Genomic DNA, 26,533 nt, shown 5'->3' with positions numbered 1-26,533 from the left:
CTTCTTGTCTAACCCCCTGGTCAAGCGGGAAACCCCTTTACCACTTCAGAGAAATGGTTGTCCAGTCTCTTCTTAAAAACCTCCAGTGTTGGAGCACCCACGAGTTCTGGAGGCAAGTTGCTTCACTGAAGAGTCCAAGTGAGTCTCAGTAAATTATTACCTTGTATGATGTAATTTACAGCATGGCTTTTAAAAATCATGTGTCAGAGATCAAGGTATTGTGTATGAAGGAAAAATATAGTGAATGATTTACGCATGTTAGGACTGATGCTGGTGTAAAAGGCATTGTTCAGAATTCCACTTAGTGCTTCTTAACCATTTTTCTTAATATACGAAATCTGGTATTTCTTTCTCAGATGGTTTTTTTTTCTATATCGACAGGGTGGAATTAGGTACAACTTTCAAGGACAAAAAATACAGAAAGATAAAAAAATAGTGTTGGTGTAAACTGGGCTTAGTTAAATTTCATTTTAACTTCTGACATTAATTTCTTTGCTCACTACATTTCATTCTTTTTCTGTTCTTATCGTAATTTTGTTTAGCTTAGCATGATTGATACACACACACACACACACACACACAAAGCACTTGTTGTAGTATTCATTTTTTGTTCCCCCAAAGGAATTGGATTTTAATATTATTGTCTCTTTGGGGATTGCTTAAAGAAAGCAATGCAGAGATGCATGCTTCAGGCTATCTCTCCAACAAGCTGGTTTAAAAAAAGAAATTTACTTAAAATCCTATCAAAATACTCTGGATCAATGCTTCTAATTCATCAGAGGCCAGTGTGGAATGTGAATGACAGTTCCTATCAGATGCCTGTTTAGCTTATTGTATTTAAGAAGTAGATTGTTGTATAGACACTGTGTTGTAATGAGTCTCAGTGTTGAATTGTCATAGACTGATTAGCTGTTTCCTCATAGGCTTGTGGACTGAACCAGGATTGAGAGATTGGTGCATGATCGTGGAAGTAGAAGAACTCTTGTTACAAGTATATCCTGCTATCCTATATGCAGGGGTGTCAAACCTGCAGCGTCACATCATCATGTGAAGTATCGTGACTTTTTCCCTCTTTGCTAAAACGGGGGTAGGCATGGTCAGCGCATGAGGCATCCAGCCTGCGGGCCACGAGTTTGACACCTCTGCTGTATGCTAAGGCAGCACTGTCTCCAACATGATATTTTCTGAAGTTATTACATTATTATAACTTCTGTAATTTCCAGCCAGAATGCATTGTGTTGGAAATAATAATATTAGAGTTAGAAATAGCAGTGTCTAGGTTGAAAATGGAACATTTTTGCCAACTTCTAAATACTATGGACAGTATAGTGTATAGTACTTCTTATGTGTTATAATTTAGGAAAGTATATATTGAAACATTTTGCAGTGCTTTAATATAATCCCTATGGATAGGCAGCAGCAAAGTTTTTTGATCAGCGATACGTTATTCAACAATGTACATCCTTAAAAATTGTGCAGTATTATCATTTTATAGAATTAATTGTTCTTCCTGATATTTCCTGTTAGCTAAATTAGCTTTCTGAAGTCTAGCACCTTCTAAATGTGCTGGACCTCATCTTCCATAATCTTGAACCAAAAGGGGAAAGCCAGGATAATTGAGAGTTGTAGGACATCATTCAACACAACAAAAAAGGGACCAAGTTGAACAAGGGTAGGCTAGATAGGCCTCTGTGTTGTGTTTTTGTTTGTTTCAACATATTGAATTGTGTAGTAGGTTTTTGGTTTTGTGATGGCTTTTAAATATTATATTTTGAAAAAAATATTTAATAAGATTTATTGTGTTATGAGCGGATTATATTTTTTATAATAGTAAGAAGGGCATTAATGTCATGCTTTCATGGAAGTTTGCTGATATATTAATGTGAAATTTTATCAAAGGTTGACCCCAAGGAATTTAATAGGACTTGCTTTGAGGTAAACTTGTATTTGAAATAACTACTTTTAATTCAGAATACTCTGAAGCAAGTAATGGCTTGCTCCAGAGAAGGCATGTATATAGAATGAAATTCTATTAAGATAGTTCTGTTACAATGTGCATGTAATGAGGAAGTGACTCAGTTGAAAATACATCTGTAGCAATTTTGTGCTTCTCTAAAAATGATCTAAGAAGAGAGAATTTTTGTTTTATTTTTAAAGGGAAAAAGCATCATTTCAAATGTTAATTTAAAGCTGTGTTGGCAGGCCATACTTTTCATGATTTTGTGAGAAGATAAGAGAGAGGAATTCAAGAGAATGACTGAAGAAAATGCTGACGTAGCTTTTTTTAAAAAAGCCATTAAGAAAATTATGAATGCTGTCAAAAAGTATCCATAGAAGGTTTTTATTTTCTGAATATTTTGTTTTGTATATACCTTTGAAATTGTTTTTCCAAGAAACAGACTTTTTTTTGTTTGTTTATTCTCATTTTTCTTAGATAACCTGTTTATTTAAAAATACCTAAATGTGTTTATATTAGAGAGAATTATGGCTTGATAATGGGTTGTGTCTCATTTCAGAAACCAATTGATTGGTATATGTGATCACTACAGGATATAGAGGTAGCCTCCCATACAAAAATTTCTTCCAGCCAAGGTAAAAAGAGAAGGTTGGAGCTAAATGGGCCCTACCTATTATTGAGAATATTGAACCCCTACTAGATAATTATTAAAATTTCAGTCAGAATTTTAGTTCTTTGATAACCATAAAAGACACATGACCATCAACCATGAAACCTGCAAATGAATGTAAGCATGATTAGTATAGGATGTCGGCATACATGTTGGTTTTAAAATATTTGCCAGAAATATGGGATGGAAAGCATTGTCTCTGACCAATTTAGAGAAGGACTTGCTGATGAGGTAGGCAATTAATTTGATGAAACAAATCACCCAAGATATTTTGGAAGAACATTCCAGTGTTGCATGATGATAGGGTCATCTTTGGGGATTGGCCATAAGTTCCTTCACTCAACACTGCTGTAACCTTGAACAGTCCTTGAACAAATTGTGGTAAGTTGGGAATACCTGTACCGACTACCTGGTCTAGGTACAGATTATAGTAGGATATTGTTGATACAACTTGCAGGTGTGGGGGTTGGGCTTTGATAGTCTTACTTGCCTTGCCTGGAGTTGCAAGGGTTAATTGGTTATCATTAGCAGAGTGATGATTCTGAACTACATGCTATTGGATGACCTCGCTCAACAGTTTTGTGTAGATGTTGAACAGAGAGGAAAGAGAGCAAGAGAGAGCAGTCCACAAAGCAGAGGTCTAGGGAGCAGGCTCTAGCTCTACCCTTAAACCTACAATGACTGAAACTGACTGAAATAAAGGAATTTAATTAAATTTTTGTAATTCATCTCTAGTAAGTTATCTTCACTACAGTGTACATTCTATAGTTCTTTTATAACCAAAACTGGCATCCAGAAGTACAGAATAGAATACAGAATAATAGAGTTGGAAGGGGTCTTGTAGGTCATGAAGTCCAACAATCTGCTCAAGCGGGAGACCCTATACCATTCATGACAAGTGGCTGTCCAGTCTCTTCTTGACTGCTTCCAGTAATGAAGTACCCACAACTTCTGAAGGGAAGCTATTCCATTGGTTGATTATTCTCCTGTCAGAAAATGCATCTTTATTCCTAGGTGATGGCCTGTCAGATATTGGAACACTGCTATCATGTCACCCCTGGTCCTTCTCTTCACTGGACTAGCCATGCCCAATTCTTGCAACCGTTCTTCATATGTTTTAGCTTTCAGGCCCCAACTTTGGTTATTTGATAGCAGGATATATGCATGTACAATGCTGCCAATCTTTACTGAGTTTACAGTTAGAAAAGACTTTTCCCTAATAGGTGACATGTGAAAAATACACTTTGTCATTTTTTTCTTATGTCTGATTGGGCAATTATTCAGAAAAGAAGGACAGCATCATCAGTGGAATGCAGATTAATCACATGCAATTTTGGGGTATGCACTGTGAGTTACTCAGGTGAATAATCTGAGAAATAAAAAGCAAAAGCAATGTACAAGCAAAAGTTTAAAAATCTGTATGCATACAAAACAAAATCAATTGTAAGAGGCAACTTTTTAAAAAAATATACAAAGCCTCCCCACCCCCCAAATTTCAGGATATACATGTTTGTTTTCAGCTCAAAATATTGATACGTTTATTTCAAATGTTACAGATTTTGATGTTTCGTACATAGTTGCTATGTACAAAAAGCAGAACCATTAAGCATTCAATTGCTGTGTAGCAATAATCTAGATAATCTCAGGCAAATATGTCTGTTTATACTGACTCATTTATGAAACTAATATTTTATGTTGAGGTCTACAAGTCACGTTCAAGCAATGTACTGCCAGTTTTTGTTATGGATATGAGATCAGATAATGAGAGTTATTTATATTATACCAATTTGTATAACTTTTGGCTTTTTCTTAGCACTTCTATAATTTTAGAAAATCCTACAGTCTTAGACAAATTGTTTCTGTTGTTGTAATTATTAGTTTCTGCTTCTACAATTTAGCCTTGAATCACTCAGTCATAAAGCTAGGTGACTGTTGATTATTGACCTAGGGCAGGGGTGTCAAACTTGCATCATCACGGCGGTGTCACATGACATATTAGGACTTTTCCCCCCTTTGCTAAACCAGGCATGGGTGTGGCCAGCGTGTGATGCATCCAGCCTGGGGGAGCATGAGTTTGACAGCCCTGACCTAGGGCATGTCAAATTTTTCAACTTTCAATTTCCAAACATTAGGGTGCTCAAAGTTTTGACGTGCCTTGGGCATTGTAAAGATCTTTTGGTTACTTCAATATAATTTAGATGTGCTTGGTAAGTAACTACAGAAATATCATATTTTTTCACATTTTCTTTGTTTTATATTGGCCTAATGAACATCTGCCCTGAGAAACAGTAATTTCCATGTAAATCCCACAATACCATGATGTATGATCTCAGTTGAGAACAAGCTAAACTGCAATCCTCTAGCCTTGCTTTATATTGATCCGCTGTCCATTGTTGCCTGGATTTAATTTCAGTTTGATCATGCTGATCCATAATTTGGGCAGTGTTCAAGATTATCAGGCTCTTATTTGGAATTAAGTGACAAGGATTTAGCATTCTGATGAGACATATTAGTAACATTCCCAAATCTAAAGGCTTCTTCCCCCATTTTTTTAAAAAGATGAAACCAGGTAAAGAAGAAAGAGCCCTCTATATCAATGCTATTACCATGAGTTCTTTGAAAGTGGCCTTTTTCTTGAAAGTGGGAATAATCTAAAGTAATCCAAATCAAATATCATTGAATGATCCTCAGATGAGGGAAAGTATGAAGGGAGAGCTGTTCCAGATTACCAAGGTCCATTTTATAGTTACTAGATTAATTTCTGTTACATATTTTTCATACATTGTTTTCAGCAAAAGTACTAGCACAATTGATACTTTCTAGTGGAAATACATATCTGTTTCAAGAACAAAGGGAAATATACATGCCCCAGGAGTAAATCTCTGATCCGGGTGACCAACCCAAATTTGATCTCACATATCTATTTACCTGATACTTAATAGAACTTACTTTTGTATAAACATATATAGCAGCCACTATTAATATATCAGGTTGAATTCATCTATACAGAAAGTTAAGCTTGATATACTCTCAATATATCTCTTTGCAATATGCCCAGCTGGATTTTGTGTATGACACCGGCCAAGACCTCAGGGCAGGAGGGACAAGGAAGCAGTCATTTGGGAATCTCTGTTGATCTTCAGTAGTGCTACTCCACACATTGCTGGTGTGAAATCCTGTTTTTAAAGCTATGCTGCTGCTGGAGGCCACCTCTGGTTTGGTTATGGAGTTCCCCAGGCTTGAAATCTTGGGGGACTTTAATTTGCCATATCTAGGGTGGATCTTGGAAACAGCTAGAAAGTTCATGACTACCATGGTGGCCATGGGCCTATCCCACACTATCCACTGAGTGTGCCTACGGCAGTGCAACCACAGCATTACCCAGGATGGACATATACAACTTGGTATCCTTTGCCTTTTTTAAACTTCGTTTTACAAAATTGCTTAGGTAGTGAAATGGGCAGTGTATGAATTCAATAAATAAATGTTGGAGAGACTTTGCTTTGGTTAGAGTGCTTTCAACCATGTCAGCACAGTAATGGCTATAAACTGTGTGTGCAAAGTTTTTGCTCATTTGGTGTTTTTCTTTCTGGCATTTTTAAAAATACTTAAATAATGACCTTTTTTCTTCTTTTCCCTTTTAGCTTTCTATAATTATGATGCCCGGGGTCCAGATGAGCTATCACTACAAATAGGAGACACCATGCACATACTGGAAACACACGAAGGCAAGTGGAATAAATGTTTCTTTCCTAATCATTATTCCCATAGTCATTATTATTAGCATTTTGGCTTAGTGTGCCTTGCTTATTTTGGAAAACCAGTTCTATTTTGAGACCTAATGAAATATTGAAACATTTAAATAAGCACTAAAATTAACAGTCATTACACATTAAATAGGCATATTATAATTGATGAATAACCTTTGTAAGATGCAAATGTCTTTTTTTCTTTTTCTGAAAAAAAAAACCACACACCCCAAGATTAATGTTTGTGTATCTTAATTTGTATAGATCTCTGGTGGTATCTGTTAAGGAGTTAGAAAGGTGATAGATGTTCTTGGTACCCTTGCAGATAATAAATAAAATCCATCTTTTAAAAGGGCTTAATCTTAAATGCTGAAAATATAAAAGATGCTTATCCTCTAAATTACTTACACTTTGTTAAAAAAAAAAACTACATGGTGATCAGCTATTTCAGAAATAACCCTTTATGTGCATTTTCTTCATCATAAATTAAAGCAGCAGGAATGCTTACTATTGTGAGATGTTTAATTAATGAGATGTATACAGAGAACTCTCCATTTTGTTTTCTTAGCAGCTCTGTGAAATCAGTTAGAGTGAAAGTGATTTGTTAAAGTTAAAATCTCCATTCAGGAATAGGGATTTGTACCAGGGGTGGTATTCAGTAGGTTCTGACCAGTTCTGGAGAACAGGTAGTGGAAATTTTGAGTAGTTCAGAGAACTGGCAAATACCACCTCTGACTGGAGATTTTATAGAATCCTTCCCCTGCCATGCCCACCAAGCCACGCCCACAGAACTAGTAGTAAAAAAATTTGAATCCCACCACTGATTTGTACCCAGAAATTTTCAGTACAGGTTAGGAGACAATCTCTTCATTCTTTCTCTTGTATCCAGCTGTGCTTGCCTACCTTTGAATGCATTATGTTTTCAGTCTTCTTGTATCTGCAAATACAATGCTGTACTCTTTAACAATGTTATCAATTCTCCCCTACTACCCATACTACCACTACCAGTAAGCTCTTGCTAGAATTATTTTCTTTCTCATCAATATATACATTTGCTTGCTCTTCCTTTACTCATTTTCCTCTAACATTTAGACATAAATGGAAGAAGTACCGTGTAAGCTAGGAAAAGCTGCTTATTTATAATATACACAGGGAAGTGTCTTTTTGGTGGCAAATGATATGTATTCCCACTTTCATTTTCTGTATGTTTTTTTCCTAAAAGTCAAGCTTCATTGTTTCATTGCTGGATAATGAAGATAGTTGTATGCTAACTGAGTTGCAGCATAAATTAGATTTTGAATGATGTTTTAGATTCATGGATTCTATGTCATTCTGATGGTCTTATAGCAATAGCTCAAGACTTATATACCGCTTCACAGTGCTTTACAGTCCTCTCTAAGTGGTTTACAGAGTCAGCATATTGCCCTCAACTATCTGGGCCCTCATTTTACCGACCTTGGAATGATGGAAGGCTGGGTCAATCTTATATGCATAAGTGGACCTATGCAACCCTGTTTTAATTTAATTATTTATACTATTTCTAAAGTACAATAAAAGAAAAATATTTTGTGTTTTAACTCAACTCACAACTTTGTGGACATGACACGTAATTTTTTTCTGAAAAAGTGTGGCAGTGTTTTGCCATTGCCTTATATTTTTTCAACTTCTCATTCTAGCTCATAGGCCCAGTATTTCTTGATGTATTCTATTCAGCTTGTATCCTGATCTAACCTGATGTGTTTAGCTTTTTGAAATAAGCTCAGATAAACTTTGTGTGAATGAACTCTTTGGGTTTAGAGGTCACACTCAGAATTCCCTTCCTCTCTATGTTAAGGGAGACAAGTAGACCGTGTATTAAATCTAAAAAAAGCTGAATGCAGAATTAAGCTCAAGTCAGGCTGTTAAAGTGGTTTCTGGTTTCTGGTTTTACAGATGCTGTCAAATATCAATTGTTTTAAGATAGCACTGTGCAAAGTCTGAACTTCTCTAAAGCAAAGAAGTTATTTGCTGTCATGAAGCATGGTGGAAATGCAGTATTGTAGGCAGGAGTTCCATCCTTACCAGCTCAAGGTTGACTCAGCCTTCCATCCTTCCAAACGCATATTGTTGGGGGCTTTATGCTGACTTTGCAAAACACTTAGAGAGGGCTGTAAAGCACTGTGAAGTGGTAGATAAGTCTAAGTGCTTTGCTATTCTTAAAGTCTGCTTGAGGATTTAATTTTTTGAATATTGTTGACAACATTAAAGTAGTATATTCTATTTTCTGAAAAAACATTACTCTTTTGGACTTTGGCTTTGGGTTTTGCATTATTTGCAGAATTATTCACTTCTCAAGTTAGGTGGAGCTTTAAAGTTAAATTTGCCAATCTTATAAAACACTTGCAATTCATTTCTTTGTAATACATAATGCCTACATGTTTTAGCATAAAAACATCGAAGTGTAAAACATCTTCACAAAATAAATGACAAATGCATTAGTCAAGAAAAAGAAATGAGTGTTTTCTAAAAAAAACTTACTATTCATCAAACAAATTTAAATGGCCATCCAACTAACACACAGTAACTCTGGGTGTCATATAGCAGAAAAAGACATAATTGAAAATTTACACATTTCAAATGTAATAATATTTATTACTACACAAGGATTTTGAATTCAAGTAATAAATGTTATTAAGTTTAAAAGTTTATTTAGGAAACAGCCATTTATGCATCTTAGAAAAAAAAATTCTGGATCAAGTACAAGAAATCTTCATTTAATTTAGATAAATAATGTAGCTTTTGTTGAAACTGAACTGCATATTATCTGATCTAAGTATGTTTGAATATTATTTGTCGGGGGTTGATAGTTGATAAAATATGATAGAATAATTTGATAGAATGGATCTACTGATTCTATATTTTTGGAGAATCTTAATCTTATTTAATAATTGTAGCTAACATTAATGTTTTTAATTATGTTATATTATATTTTTAATTGATTAGTTAATAAAATATTGGTAAATCAGTGACTATATGATGTTTAATCAAGATTATAAACTTATTTACAATAATATTTTCCTATCTAAAAAGGACAATGCATGAATGCAGGTTTTTATTCATGTCAGCTGAAGTATCAACTGATAATTAAGGAATCTCTTTTTAAATAGTTTTGGGATGTTTTGCTTCCTGCATAACTAAATACTGACAGCTAAATATTATAGAAATATTTAAATATGTTTAAAGCAGGAAAATTATGGCCATTAAGTTTGGTTAGTTATGCTTTTGAAGATCTTGGCACTTGAGAAAATGCTCATGCTAAAGGTTTATCCCAGTTGAATACATTAAGAATTATTTTAAATGATGTTTAGTGAAATTATGAATTACATGGTTCTGTGAAGCATATACATATTTTAATGATGAAGGGATGAATTATTTTAGTAATTTATCTTGATGAGATTTAACTGGTTCTATGTCAGTCATTTCTATATGGATTTAAACACTTGGAAAAATGGAATCATAATCCTGGTATGGAAGTTACATTACAAGACTATGGTTCAATCATGTCGTCCTTCTTAAAAAAACCATATATATGCAAAATTGAAATTGATATTAGTTGTAATATGTAGTAAAGTGGTAATTTGCCATAATAAATTATTTATCTTTTAATAAAGGTAAGTCATTTAGTTACTTGCTTCAGTCAGTAGTTGGATAGAGTTGATTCATAGTTCCCATTGTGATTTATAATGCACACCTGAGCTTTTGGTACTGATTAATTTATATAGCTACATATAATAGAGACTATGGCTCAGTTTTTTGGGGTGATACTGATTTGAGCTTAATTTTGCATTCAGCTCCCCGCCAACAGTCTAGGGCTGTGAGAAAATATATTCTTCCTCAGCTGTACTTCCAGTTAATTCTGATGACCATAATGTTATCCTTTAGTAAGACTGATAGCAGTCGGAGCTTTTCTGTGAAGAAGAAGGGGATTGTTCTAGGATTAAGATAATATTCTGGCAATACCATAATGATTCCTTGGCATATGCTGAAATGTATAACATTAAACCACTATTTATTTAAGTACACATATAGCACATGAATCCAACCATAATATCACCAATTACTGTGATCTGTATGAATATAATACATTTTATTAGCAAATTTAGTTTGCTAATATAAAATATACTATATGTGATTTATATTAGTAATTTTGATCCTGTTACTTAATATTTCAACAAGTGAATATATTTTCAAGAGAAAGGTAGCTTGTTCATTCTATTTTAATAGCAACCCTCTTGCTAGAGTACTCCAAAGTAAATCAATTGGTGTATTGATATTTAAGATAACCCATAGATTACAGAACAAAGTTCTCTCTTCTCTATTTGCCTTTCACCTGCAATAATGCTGTAGCTAAGCTTAGTGAGTGGCAATAAAAGGAAGAGTGTATTGCTTCTGTTTTCAATTATTCACTCAACCACAATTGCTATGGTGGTTCACAGTTTACTCAAGGTCATGTCAAGCATCAGAGAAATCAGGAGATCCAGATAGTTCAAAGGATATAAAGATTTATTGCAAGCTTAAGCTCTCTACAAGAATCTGAACTACTAACGGTTAAAGCAATTTGGTGGTAAATAAGGAATTCAAGGTGTATGACTCTAGTTTACCTTGATGCTATATTAATTTTGTCCTCTTCCGTTCATCAAGCACTCAGAGATACTCAGACCATATTACAATCCCTACAACTACACAGGTTCTCAATCAATTGGAAAAAGAGTCAATTAACACCATCGACTTGATTAATCCATCTGGGGCAATCATAGATACAGTGGAAGGCAAAGTTTTCCTGTCACCGGATAGACAAAACAGCACTCATCAATTAGTTAAGGAGATCAGAGTTCAAAAAAGGGTACCCCTAGCTGACCTTTCAAAATTGTTAGGCAAGATGATCTCATGTATATCTATTATTCCTTGGGCCCGCCTTCACACTAGATCCCTCCAGTGGTTCCTGCTCCCGTACCAGCGATCTGGCTGAAGCAACTCCAAATACAAGTCAAGGTTCCATCAAAGGCCCTCATATCACTCCACTGGTGGACCAGATCAGTCATAAACAGAGGTTGTCTCTTCAAAGAGTTCCACAGACTTACTGTCACCACCGATGCCAGCCTGTCTGGATGGGGAGCTCACTTTCAATCGCTCACAGCCCAAGGCTGCTGGTCCTCCATAGAACAGTCGTGCAGCATAAACTGGCTGGAGCTTCGAGCAGTACACCTGGCTCTCCACAGCTTCCTTCCACAGGTACGCAATCAATACATGCTAATATTGACCGACAACGTAACAGCAAAAGTTCACATAAACAAACAGGGGGGCACACAGTCGAAACACCTCATTTGTGAAGCGGAGCACTTTTGTCATTGGGCGGAGAGCAACCTACTTTCCATCAGAGCAGAGCACATTTCAGGACTGTTGAATACACAGGCAGACTGGCTAAGCAGGGCCATGATCGATCAATCAGAGTGGCACCTCCATCCGACCCTGTTTCAAGAGGCGGTCAGGACATTTGGACAGCTGGTGGTAGACCTGTTCGCTTCCCCCCTCAACGCTCAGCTCTCAAGATTTTTTGCCAGGTACCCCTCGCAAGGAGCAGAGAACTTCAATGCACTCTGTGGCCGATGGCCTCCGGGACTTCTGTACGCATTCCCGCCACTTTTACTGCTTCCCAAGGTCATCCAGAAGCTGCTACACAAGAGGGCGGAGCTGCTTCTAGTAGCTCCTTACTGGCACAGACGGCCATGGTTTGCAGACCTCCGTAGTCTATCTGTATCAATACCATGGAGAATTCCGCCAGACAGGGTCTCGCTAACCCAGGGACCCCTTCAACATCCGGACCCTCAGTGGTTGCACCTGGCTGTCTGGAGGCTGAGTGGAGTCGTCTGAAGAGTGAAAAGTTTCCAACAGAGTTATTGTCAATATTCAAGCCACCAGACGCCCCTCAAGAACTCGCATTTACAATGCTACGTGGTCCAGTTTCTGCAAATGGTGTACCAAGTTTCAAATTGATCCCATCTCTCCATCTGTGGCTCAAATCCTAGAGTTCTTACAAGAGGGGCTTGACAAGGGATTATCACCTAATATGTTGAAAAGACAGGTGGCGGCCTTGGCATCAGTTATAGCTTGTGAAGGTCTATTATCTCTTTCCCATCACCCTCGCATACGGAGTTTCCTTTGAGGAGCCACAAATTTACGCCTGCCAGCGGTTCACCTCTATCCCACCTGGGACCTTAACAAGGTCCTTCTTGCACTCACTAAGTGCCCTTTCGAACCCTTGAAATCGTCAAGTCTTCAATTTCTGACATATAAAGTAGTTTTCCTCGTAGCGATCACTTCCGCTCATTGTATTTCAGAATTTGCAGCTTTGTCGATCAGACAAGATCTTTATGTCTTCCATTCTGACTGTGTGGTCGTTCGTCCTGATCCTACGTTTATACCCAAAATTAACTCGGCTTTTCACAGGGTACAAGAGCTGATACTTCCTAATTTTTGTCCCAGACCATCCCAAGGGTTGGAACTACAATGGCATTGGCTTGATGTGAGGCGAGCATTGCAAATGTATATTCACTGCACAGCGACTTTCAGAAAAACGGAAGCCTTATTTGTGTCATTTCAGCCCAACACTCAGGGATGCAAGGTCTCATCTTCTACAATAGGCCGTTGGCTATGGGCCGCGATAGCGAAAACGTATCAGACTTAATCACTACAGGTGCCCAGGGGCATAACAGCTCATTCAACAAGGAGCGCCACAACATCGGCAGCATGGGCCACACAGGCACCAATAACTGAAATTTGTCGAGCAGCAACCTCCATCGCCCTTCATTAGGCATTGTAAAATAGATGTGTTTGCTTCCACTGAGGCCTCCTTTGGCAGAAGAGTTCTGCAATGGATCCACAGGGACCAGAAGGGGATTCCAAGCCAGACGGAGTCTCTCCTGTAGGACAGGCCAAGCTTTGGTATGACCCACTACTGGATGCTCTGAACAGCTCATGGGAGAAAGGGGATTGGTACTTACCTGACATGCTGGTTCTCTTTGAGCTGTGAAGAGCATCCAGCCCCACCCTTTTTCTATCTGGCGGGGTCATGTTTTGGCCAACGAATTGTTAGGGCATTGAGGACGAGGGTGTTTATTTCTCTCATCTTCGCCAAAACTGGGGAATGCTGGGGAAGGGTCCCGTGGAGGAGGAGCGTTCCACACATTAAGCCCAGCCTAGACATGCACAGCCTAAACATGCAGAGACTGAAGCACCTCCCAGTACTGGATGCTCTTCACAGCTCAAAGAGAACGGGCGTGTCAGGTTAAGTACCAGCACCCTTTTTCAGAAAAAGAACATATATCAGATATGCTTCTTAAAATGGGCTGAGCAAGCTGTTTCAGAGAATTACTCCCTTGCTTGACAAATAGTCTTATGAAAAGTAACTTCTCTCCTCTCTCTTTGCTGGCTGGGTAGCAGGCTGGAAGACAGTACATAATCCTCACCCGACTGCTTAAGTTGTCCGAGTGGTGCCTATATTAATCAGCATTATGTGATTATTGGCTTGGTATCTCCTGAGACTGACATTCCACAGGTTTAGCTGGAGTAGCTTCTTCAAATTCAGAATCTGACTCCTGAGCCTGAGTCATGTCAGAGAAAGAAAATTAAAAACAATATATTAAATGTGGATCTCCTATCAAGAATCAACCAATTAAAAATGAATAAAGGAAAGAGAAGAGAAGAGAAATATTGGGAGGAAAAAGATAAAAGGATAAAATCAGAGATAGAGGGACAATATGAAAATGAAACAGCAAGCAAATTTCAAAAATTATAGCAATGATTACAGAATGGGCCCCAAGTACAGTAAACCCTCATTTGTTTGAACTCCCTGAGCCTGAGCCTGGCATATATAATAGTTTACAGTGCAAAGTTTCTTGCCAAGTCTGTGCTGAATGGATATATTTTGTGAGAAAGATCTCCCAATTTGTCTGACATAGCACCATGATTCTGAATGTTTATTGTTTGTGAGATTTTATTTTAATTAAAAACTCATCCTAAACCAGAATGGGCTTGTTAGCAATAAAAACACATGATGCTGATCACTTGCAGATGTGTTGCAGATTGGGACATAGTAAATGAGACGTTACCACTTTATTTCTAGAGTATGGCATGTTGTTTCCCCAAATGTTAAAAAAACTTTTAATAAACTGAAATTATACTACAATATATAGTCAGTGAAGGCAATCTGAAAAATATCAGGTACCACTGTAGAATTAAAATTGGTAGACAGAAAGGCCTTATCCATGCAGAAAGATATGAGGAAAATAGAAGTAGAATCTAAATTGGGTAACACATTTATTTTTGAGCAAAATATTTCAGTATACAACTTGTGTAAATAACTTGCTATAAACTAGGGGTCCGCAGACTCCAGTCCATGGCCCAGTGCCAGTCCATGGCTTGTTGGGAACCGGATCGTGCAACTGGCATGTAAACGTACAAAGCTGCATTTGCACAAATGGCACACGTGCAGAAGCATCCCTTCCTCCCTCCCCCTGCCACTGCTGGTCTGCAGAGCCAGAAAGGTTGGGGACCACTGCTATAAGCAATCGTGAGAATGGAGTGGAATATTTTATGCTTTGCTTTAATGAAAATGTCTACCTAATGAGAAATGAGTAGACTCTTTCTATAGATGTTGATGCTCAAGGTGTGGAAGTTTACTGAAGCAGTGTAAAAACAAAACATACAATATTCTGAATAGGTACTGATCATGGTGATACAGTTCTTTTTTCTGTTTGAGAATGCACACGTAAAAAAAAGTAGGACAGTCATTTTAATCTAGATTTCTTCCTGTTGGAATTAAAAGGACGTGTAGCCTTCACTATATGAAGCAATCTGGATTAGGGGAAATTGCTGTGGAACTTGCAGTCTAAGATAATAGTGAGAACATTATTTCTTCAAGGGGTATAAGACTTAATGCAGAGGTGTCTAATCTTTTGGCTTGCCTGGGCTACATATGGAGTGAAGAGGAATTGGGTTGAGCTGCATATAAAATATATAATATAGTTAATGTATATAAATCATATAATAATGTTAAAAGTTTATGATCTTATGAGCTTGATTACTAGCTGCCCGGGGTGTATATGGTCCATGGTCTGTGGGTTGGACTTGCTTGGCTTAATGTTTCTTATCTGAATTAATGAGAAACCTTGAAATTATATTGTGTTTTAAGTTTTAGGGACATGTCACATGTTATATTAATCCATTGCATATACTGCCATCTTTAGTTTTCTACTAGGTTGTAGACAAATGCTGGACATTGGGGATTATTGTCCTTGGAGAGATGAGATTTAATCTTTCTTTTTTTTTTTGAAAACAATTTTATTGGGTTTTTTTAAAAACAAACAAAACAAACAGAACATAAAAACATTAGCTCTCTTCCATACATATATACAAACAGTGTGTCGGTTGGTCTATCAGATTTAATCTTTCTATGTTTATATTGAATAAAATATGTTGAATAATTTAAATTATAACAAAGGAATTTTCTTAGATACTTGTCAAATTATAATTTTTTGGTAAGGAATCAGAAATCAGGAAATTAGTAACTATAAATAAAGTGCTCTTATGAAGATACATCACAATTATAAATGATAATATATATGGGCATTCTTATTTTCCAATTAGTAATAAAACTTACTAAGACATTTTATTTTTTAGGTTGGTACAGAGGTTATACTTTGAGGAAAAAATCAAAAAAAGTAAGTATTTTGTTTCTGTATTAATGACATCACTTTTTTTAAAAAAAGCATAGGCATTTATAGTAATCTTCAAAATGTTTTAGTATAGTTGGAAACTTAGATTAAAGCAGAACAGTTGATGAAATACAACTTTTAATCGGCTAATGCTAGTTCAATATTACTTTTTTTCAAACAAATAACATGAATTTGTTGTACTTAGTTCTTGTAAAGTAATCATTATATTTTACATCTCTCTTCAAAAACAAACAAGATTGATTACTAGCCTTTATTTCTATCTATGTTTTGCTTTAAAAATAATTTGGAATTCTGGGTTTCAATGTGAATGAACATGTTTAATTGAAATGGCTTCCGTCTTAAATTAGATAATTATTAAAATATATTAGAAAATAACGTATTGTTTATAAGATTAAGGAGAGTTTATGGAATGAAGGCTTGTCAATGTGATACAGTACAAGCTGAATTAAAAATTCAGTGTTAGACTGCATCAGTTTAACAGTAGGTAACCTAAAGTGGAAATAAAAATTCCAAACTCTTTCCCTACATACATAGCAGAAGGAAAGTTGATGGAGTAGAATACAAGGTTTGTTTGGGCTTGTTGTTTAGGACTACTGCAATTTTTTTGGAGCTAAACTTCTGAAATTATTATCAATGAAACATTCTTTACAATTATGACCAAAGTCTCAGTAAGGTTGTTGGTTTTTTTAAAAAGAAAATCTTATTGAATATATTTCATAGATATTTCATATTATATTTCTTATTATTTGGGCCAATTGTTCTGGTAGTATTTATATTCTACAATGACTCACTAGAAAAAGATTATAATTAAAAACTCTACTGGGCATATGGTAAATAAATAGTAAAAAATTTATTTTTCTTATTTAAAGGGCATTTTTCCTGCTTCCTATATACAACTTAAAGAAGCAATAGTTGAAGGAAAAGGGTAAGTTGGGGGCTTAAAAATAATGGATGAAAATATCAATTTTATGATTTTTAATACATTTTGAATATAAATAGGAGTGCACAGAAAAATGAAGTCTGAAATTTATTTTCTAATTATGAATATTATAATATTATAACCCAATGACAAGAAGAATAATGAGAGACACTTACAGTTTGATTTGCATTTTTCTCTTATGTTTTGTTATAAAATATTAAGATACTTTAGTTCACTAAACCATCAGTCTGAAAGTTTAATTTCCCTAGTTGATATTTCCTGAAAATCTATGTACAACACATGCCAATGTTTATGAGATTGTCTTTAGTTTATTTATTTACATGGGCAGTTTTGGGAAACAGAAACAAGTTTTCCAAGCAGAATGATTTCTTCTGATTAAAAATAATATTTGCTTCAAACTGTATTGGTTTACAGTACACCATGACTACACAACTTGTAGAGGGGAAAGGGACACATTGATAAATTATCATGGGACACAAAGGAATATTTGATAGCACTAATCAATGTTTTGGTGGCTACTAGAGCAGGAGGACTGGAAGTTATGGCATTGGTGTGGCCTGGAGGCTTTGGAAATGCCTTGGTGGCGTGTCTTTCTGGGTGGAGGCAAATCTTTTCCTGCCCGAACTATATTTGGAGCAGTGGATTAATTTATTTACGCTCAAGAGGCTTGGCAGGCCCATGGGCCTTGAGTGCTTTCCTGGCCTGATTTAGACAATGGAATAGGGAAGAATTCTAAAGAAACATCATAACAAGAGTTTGTTTGTTTGTTTGTTTGTTTGTTTATTTCCTGAATTTATTGATTTTACAAATAATTCAAGGCGGCAAACATATCCAACACATTTTCCTCCTCCTGTTGTCTCTACAACAGCAACCTTGTGAGGTGGGTTGGGCTGAGAGAGAATGACTGGCTCAAAGTCACTCAGCTGGCTTTCATGCCTAAGTCGGGACTTGAACACATGGTCTCCTGATTTCTAGCCTGATGCCTTAAACACTAAATAAAATAAAAAGTCAATGAGCATAGGCTTCTCTCAGGGCTGTGTACTCTTTCTATTGCTCTTCCCTCTCTACACCGATGACTGCATCTCTAAGGATCCCTCTGGTAAAACTGATGTTTGCAGATGATACAACAGTAATTGGTCTCATGGAGATGGTGATGAGTCTGCCTGTGAATGGGAGTTGAATAACTGGCCCTCTAATGCAGCCAGAAGAATCCAGAGCTGAACATGCTTGAAACTGTAGAGATGAGAGGGGATTTTAGGAAGACCCCCTCCTATTCTACTGCCTCTTACTACATTTGACAGCACAGTATCAGCAGTAAAATCCTTCAAATTTCTGGGTTCTATAATCTCCCAGGATTTCAAATGGGGGCCTAATTAAAACCATCACTAAAAAAAGCATAACAAAGGATGTTCTTTCAGTATCAATTTAGGAATTTCAGATTTCCCCAGGAGCTATTGATACAGTTCTGCAGAGGAATTATCTATACTGTCGTCTGTACTAAGATAACTGTATGGGTTTAGTACAGCAACTAAACAGGACAGGTACAGACTCCAGCAGATAGTTAGAACTGCAGAAAAAACCATTGCAGTCAGCCTGCCTTCCGTTGAAGACCTGTATATTGCATGGGTCAGATGTTGGGCTGTGAAAATATCTACAGACCCCTCACATCGTGGATATAAACTGTTTCAACTCTTTTCCTCAGGATGCCACTATAGGGCACTGCATGCTAAAACATCTAGACACAGGATAGTTTTTTCCCTTTGCCATCACTCTCCTGAACACTTAATCCTCACAGTATTGTTTTATGTCTAAGTATATTTAGCTATGTTGTACGGCTGCAATATTACTATCCTTTTCATCTTCTCTACTACCCGCTCTTTTTGATATTATATGGTTATTACCGGTATTATTCTTTTGGTTTGCATGTACATTGAGAACTTCTGCACCAGAGTCAAATTCCTTGTGTATAATAAAAAGACAAATGAAATACCTGAGAGTTTTAGAAAATGGCAGTAGGGCTCTATATGAGAAAAGAGAAAAATATTCAACCCCTGGCCCTTTCCCTCTATTTTTCTGATAGAGAATGGCAAAGAGAATGTTGTGTCCCAAGTCTGCTATACAAACACAGACATGCACAAACGAGAACAGTTCAAAGCTTTAGGCTTTAACTTAGTTTGTGTAATTACCTCAGTGGCAGGCAGGACACACACACACACACACACACACACACACACACACACACACACACACACACACAGTTTCAGGCAGTTGCAAATTCCTTGGAAATTTATAACCTGAGACCCATTAAACAAAGCCTCTAAACAGCAAGCTGAAGTGTTATCAGGACACAGCCCAGAGGCTGTAGAGTCTTCAGAGGTTGTCAGAAATAAGCATGGAGTTTCCACAGGGAAGAATTTATTATTTATTATTAAATTGATAACAAAATTCATTTATAGTTAAATTACATTTGATAAAGGACTATAGTGGCCAGCTAACAATGTGTATATATATATATTGAAAAAGTTAGGAAGATGATTTGATAAAAGAGCTAGTCTGATTTATTTTTATAGTCTTTATATATCCAAATTATAAAAAATGATTAATGTAATGGTGCCTGCCTTGACTGATTGCAAAACTTCTTCAATTAATGTTATATTTCTCATGTATTTGTAATATACTAATTGTATACAGCTCTAGTAATGCATTATTTGAGTGAAAATTTGCAGAGGTAAAGTGATAGAATCTTGCAAAATAAGTTCCTTTACCTTTAAAACTACAAAGGATTTTGTTCAGCATTTGGGACTGAGCCAAGTCCTTTACAACGCTAGAATGTTTAGAAGGAATATGCAGAATGTTCTAAGCTCAGAACATTTTGAGATTGAAATGCCTGGAGAGGAGTAGGTATTGAGTTCAAAATGTTGGCATTCAAAGAATTTTCTTCTTACCTTGAAATAAAACCCACTGCTTTGAGTTTGGGACTAAACCATTTTTAACTCAACTTTCACATTCTGTTTTGTTCTTTGTTTCTTAAGTTGTGATTGACTTTGTTTTCCATTCCCCCCTTCCCCTTCCCTTCTCCTTTGCTACAACAGATATAGGTTCCTATCTGCAATTGTTGGATAAGACTAATTGAAAGCAGAAGGGAATGACAGCAATAGCAGCAATTATTTAAGCATTTGCTCAGAAGGAGTTACGTTGCTTTTGGCTTCCATTTGTTGATATGCCTAGGCCACTTAATCAGTGTCTTTCTTATAATTATAGACAATATTGGACAAATGATCCTAAGCATGAAAACTGATAAAAAGTGGTCTCACTTGTCTGATTGTCTTGTAGTTTTACAGATAATAAGGTGTTAAATAGACAGGCTGTGTTACTTTAATTTGTTAAAAGCTACCAAATTAAGAAGTGTACATTGTACTTATGCATTAGGAAGAAAATGGTGTTTGTAGGCTGTGAAAAAGTGAATCCACAAGATACCATTTTTTAATTGGAATTCAGTGGTGGATTGTATAAGAAGAGTAGAAAGAATGCATTTGGAATTATATTTTCATTACTTTTGTCAGTGTTTTTTTAATAATTGTCAATAACAACAACAACAACAACAACAACAACTGTGGGACTTCAGAATATAGACTGACAAAGTTTTGGAACACAATACCCTGGATATCACGATTGTGGAGAAGAAAAAAGTGTGGATCGTCAACATTGCGATACCTGGTGACAGCAGAATCGATGAGAAACAACTTGAAAAAGTCACCAGATATTAGGACTTGACAATTGAACTGCAGAGACTCTGACATAATCCAGTGCAGGTGGTTCCACTGGTAATCGGCACACTGGGTGCTGTGCCTAAAGACTTAGGCAAGCACTTAAAAACAATTGGCACTGACAAGATCACCATTGGTCAGCTGCAGAAGGCCACCTTACTGGGATCTGCTCGCATAATCCGCCGATACATCACGCAGTCCTAAACACTTGGGAAGTGTTCGACTAGTGATTTGTGATACGAAACTCAGCATGGTTATCTCATTTGCTGTTTATATGTCATTTTTGTATAGTATAATAATAATAATAACAACAACAACAACAACAACATGGATAATTTTTCTTTAGGTTACATCATACAGAATCCTCAGCGTAGAATACCACCAAACTAATTGAATAGTTCTGGAGAAAAATGAGGGAGTAAAAAGTTTGTTTCAGTTCTCCCTATGGGACAACAATTTTGAGATTTTTATTCCATATGGAATTAAAACAACACAGAAGCCCCCTTTTTTTTTTTTTTGGAGATTTAACTTACTGCAATGCTAATGTTTTTTTTAAAGCCCTATTTTACGCAGTTTTAATATTTATATTATAGCGAATAATACCAAAAAATATATCTTACTTATTAAGATTTTAAACATTGGAAGCATATTTTTTGCAAGCCATGTTTATGAATTGTTAAGTAAAAATAATCCAGAATACTGTAAATGATTTATTTTAAATACATTTAATGTATTGATAATTAATACATTGTTTTCTGTTTTCTGTTTGCCCTCCCTCCACTCTTGGTATTCCCATATTCTTAGACAACATGAAACTGTTATACCAAGTGAATTACCACTTATTCAGGAGGTTACCACTACACTACGGGAATGGTCCATAATATGGCGACAACTTTATATTGTAAGTATTGTAGGTTTATTTAGAATGCCTCTTTGTAGGATAACCAAGGAGCTTAATCTATAAACCAGCCAAGCTAAAGAAACCAATTAAGTACATGCCAGTGATTTGAAATAATTGCTGAAGAAAAGGAATATGCTTTGCATATTAACTTTCCCAAGTAGAAACTCTTTTATTCCCCATTAAAAAGACAATCTGTACTGCAATCAGGCCTGTAAATCATAACTATTCAAAACTGACTACTGTCCCACAGTTGTGCTAGGTGAAAACTATCTGTGGATTGTCTCTAGATAAGGAAGTTTAATTTACTTGAAGAATTGAACTACTGGACAGAGTAGGAGAAGTCACCATCTTCTGGGTCATCCTGGTTCATTATTAAACAGTTCTTACCCTTAACAATTTTTTTCTTGATGTCCAGTTGAAATCTACTTTCATGGAATTTAAATTCTTTGTTTCATCTTCTGAAACAACTCTGAACAATTTAGCTTTGCCTTTTATGTGACAGATTTACAAATACTTGAATATAGGTATTATGAATCCCCATAGTCTTTTTTTCCCGTGCTAAGCATATTCAAAACTTGCAGTTATTTTTCTTTTTTTTTCCTGCCAAACTTTATTACTTTGGTTGGTGTCTTCTGGACATACCTATATATCTCAATGTCCTTCCTAAAAGTATAGTGTCTAGAACAGGACACAATATTTTCAAGACATTCTGATCAATACAGAATATAGAGAAATAGAGAGGGAATTATAGTAGATTAAAAAGACCTGAGGTTAATGTGTGGATTTAATTCTGTAACTTGTGTTAATGTCTAAAATACCAAGAGGACAAAGGTATCCGATATAGCCAAGGCATAAAATAGCTGCTTAGTTTTATGCTGTGATGTTTATCATCTATATATGACTTGGAAGGCATTCCACTATTAATAATTAATTATATAACCTAGATTTGCTTAGACTGACAGTCAACGAATATTAGGTCTTACATCAGACAGCCCAGCTAATTGTAACAGAATTCCAACTGTCAGTGAATGCTTATTCTGTCTGATTCTATTGTGAGGGATGGATGTCCTTGGTAAGAATTGATCCCTTTAGACCAATTAATACACCACTGTCAGATAACTATATTTTTATGCTATTTAAATCCATACTGCTGATTTTCATTTTAATGCAGTTAATTCTGCAACTTCATGTGTATGTAAATTAGCTGGTCCAGCTGAGGATTTTTTGATCAGACTAAGATAATAATTTTGTCATTTCTAATTTCATGAAGACTATTGCAAGCCTGTATGTCAAGTATCTTGTTAAGATGTCATCTCTTGCAGAAGAAAAACAAGTTAAAAGTTTATAAAAATAAATGAGGAATGTAGAATAAAAAAGTCACAGCTTCTTAAGTAACTCACTTAAAATTCCTTCTCATGGTAGAATGCAATACTTGAACTAAATCTATTCTGAAGACTTAATTCAAAATGTTCATTTATAGGTTTCTAGCAAATGAATAGTTTTAATTTTTACTTGATTACTGATTCTTGGATTACAGATGAGTTATTTGTGGTTGATCACATGTAATATTTCCCCATCTGAGGGAATATAAATGGTTTGGGATAAGAAGTAATGACCTACAAGGTTAAATAATAAATTTCACACTGAAGTTATAGAAACCTGCTCCCTTACTCATCTTTTACTTCTGTTTTATATTGTTTACATTTGTATATTTCTACATGAAGAAAGGAGTACAATCAATGAGAGAACTAACATGTATTCTTATCACACAGCAAGACCACAGAGAAATGTTTCGTAATGTAAGACATATGATATATGATCTTATTGAATGGCGATCGCAAATACTATCTGGAACACTTCCCCAAGATGAGCTCAAAGAGCTAAAGAAGAAAGTCACAGCAAAGATTGATTATGGAAACAGGTTGGTGATGACTACCTTGAAACGTGCATATATTTCCTTGTTTTTATTTTTGTTTTTTGCTTTGATGATCTTCCATGTTTCTGTTTATGTACAATATATGTCCATTAAAACATTTATACGGTAATATAAATATTATTTATAAAATCAAAGTAGCCTCTTTCTTGATTGCTTAGAGAAAGTGCTTTATGATACAATTTTCCAAATGTATTTTTGTTCCACGCAGAACTTGGCAAAAATAATGTATACATACTTTTTATTTATTACTTGTGTATCCATAATTGTGGTCAGTTCAAGAGTATAGCTGTGCAAGGAGTTTTGATCTAAGTCATATGTGCTAAGATAATATGCACATAACTAAATAAGTTCAGATCCCTAGGTTTAATAATAAACTATAATTGGCATTTAGATAAGATAGCTCTAAATAGATTTCATCAATGCTTGAAAAGTAATAAAATCTATTAACTTTAACTGACCAATTTGCAAAAAAAAAAGAATTTAATCATTTTCAGGACAACCCATGTCAAGTTAAAAGATCATAATACAAATTCTACAATAAACTTAATATGCTTGGCAGTCAGTTGTTCCAACATCTATAAATAATTTCCAGGTATAAATGGCACACCTGGCTAGTCTAAACAATATGTCACAGACGACAGATTTTCTCAACATGTGTACGTATGTACAGTATGCATGCATGTCTCTAGACACACAAACACACAAAAACCAGTATAATATATGCTATTCTTCTGGCTGCTTGGGAGAAAAGTAAATTGTTTCACATAGCCAAATTTGGAAACTTTGGAAATAGCAGTGGTTTTCAGAATGTGATAATGATCATTGAGCATGTTTCCTTCAAAAGAAGCCTCTTTCCTTTCTTTACCCCTAGATTTTTCATAGTTGCACTCAAATAAATGAGATTTTAAGATACATTTGAGATGACCGTTTGAATTTGAAAGAGGACCTGACCTCGGGTGCTCACATTGCAGCACTGGTCAAAAGGGCCCAGCAGAGATTATACTACTTGAGACTTCTCAGAAAACAATAACTGAATGGAAAACTGCTGGTGACCTTCTGCCGCTGCACCATAGAGAGTATTTTAACTTACTGAACCTCTATATGGTTTGCCAATTGCACAGTGGAGATAGGAAAGCACTCCAGAGGGTTAACGTCATTACCCAGAAGATCATTGGTTGCCGTCTCCCCTCTTTGGAAGAGCTTTATAGCTCCTGCTGCCTTTTGAATGTTCAAAACATTCTCAAAAATCCAAAAAATTTGGGCCATCCTGGGAATCCTTTTGAACTATTACCATCTGGCAGATGGTACAGAATAATAAAAACAAGGACAAATAGGCTAAAGAAACAGCTTCTATCCCAAGGCAGTAGCTCTTTTGAATTCTGCTGTATAGCGCAGTATTGGTGTGGTGTTGGGGGGTTTCAACTCAATGTGTGGAGGGTGAAGGGTGTCTGTGTTTATTTTCATGGTCATGGTCATGATGTGCACTGAAGATAGTGATTTGATTTCGTTGAATGAGGTGCAGTGAAAATAAAGTAAACTAGACTAATTTATCTTAGGCAACATTAAGATTCAGCAGGCCTAGTCAATATCTTGCATGAACTACATTTTTACATGCTTTTAGAGGTCTTTGACTGTATTTTCTGTGAGGATTGGAAAAGTTTTTATTGTGAGGGGAAAAAATAATGTAGAAAGACTTACCTTAAGACAAAGAAATTGAAGGAGAATCTAAGTATTTTAAACATATTGCTTTATAATGAGCACATGAAAAGTGTGGAGAGTACCAGAAGCTGCTTTGTTTGTGTTTGTTTATTTATTTATTTGGTTTTTGGAGATCAATGGAAATTGTTGTCTTTCTGTTTTCCATCCCAGAAATGATTATAAAAAATTCTACTAACACCATTATATTGTAGAACATTTACAGTCAAAGATTCAGTCTTTTCTTTTTCATACAATTCACCAGAAGTTGTCAGTATTATTTGTTGGCTATATTATTTAGCCATCTGGATGAGGAACTAGCTATTCAACTTCCAGGTGCTAAACGCTGAAACATTACATGTATCTTTTCTTCATTATTGTTTTGATGGAATAATTAAATGATTACTATGTATTTTACTATGTATTTTAGAATTGAGACATCTGAGTTTGAATTTCTGTGCATATTACGTACCATAAAATACTGCCATTCTTGTTTAGTGCAAATATGCATTAATGCTTTCCCGTAATGAATCTAACATGAGAATTTCAGTTTGGCTATTTCCAGACATAAACATTTATAATGTCTTTAGTAAATGCTATGTGAAAATACAGACTAGTCTTTCCCTCTCCTGTTCTTTTTCAGAAATATTGTAAAAGCAATTTTTAAAAATACAGGTAGTCTTTGGCTTACTACAGTTCATGTAATAACTGTTCAAAGTTACAATGGCACTGAAAAAAGTGACCTATGATTGTTCTTCATACTTATGGCCGCTGCCACATCCCCATGGTCTAGTGAACAACATTTAGACACTTGACAACTGATTCTTATTTATGATGGTTGCAGTGTTTTGGGGTCATGTGATCCCCTTCTGACAAGCAAAATCAATGAGGAACCAGATTCACTTAACAGTCATGTCACTAACTTAACAATTGCAGTGATTCGCTTAACAACTGCGGCAAAAGTTGTAAAATGGGGCAAAATTCACTTAACAAATGTCTCACTTAGCAACAAAAAATTTGGGCCATTTGTGGTCATATGTCAAGGACTGCCTGTATTGTTTTCAATAGTTTATGTATATTATACTAAAAGACAGATAATAAATTTGCTTAGTCTGAGTTTCAAAAAGTATCGTTTTATTTTGTCT

At 35.7% G+C, this 26,533-nt stretch overlaps 1 protein-coding gene across 1 annotated transcript in view; it reads left to right on the top strand.

Annotated features, from left to right (window-relative positions):
• DOCK1 (dedicator of cytokinesis 1) overlaps positions 1-26,533 on the top strand; it is a 399,928-nt gene that overhangs the window by 45,021 nt on the left and 328,374 nt on the right. The window contains exons 2-6 of the mRNA XM_026704953.2: positions 6,272-6,355; positions 16,094-16,134; positions 17,019-17,074; positions 21,661-21,757; positions 23,530-23,678. Of these exons, the coding sequence (XP_026560738.1) occupies positions 6,272-6,355; positions 16,094-16,134; positions 17,019-17,074; positions 21,661-21,757; positions 23,530-23,678 (427 nt within the window). The remainder of the gene's footprint in view (positions 1-6,271; positions 6,356-16,093; positions 16,135-17,018; positions 17,075-21,660; positions 21,758-23,529; positions 23,679-26,533) is intronic.

This window comes from Pseudonaja textilis, chromosome 4 (genome assembly GCF_049901715.1).
Source record: "Pseudonaja textilis isolate UNSWEBS1 chromosome 4, rPseTex1.2, whole genome shotgun sequence".
In the NCBI taxonomy this organism is placed as follows: Eukaryota; Metazoa; Chordata; class Lepidosauria; order Squamata; family Elapidae; genus Pseudonaja; species Pseudonaja textilis.
Note: the sequence above shows the minus strand (reverse complement) of the source record. Positions and strands in the feature narration are given on the sequence as shown.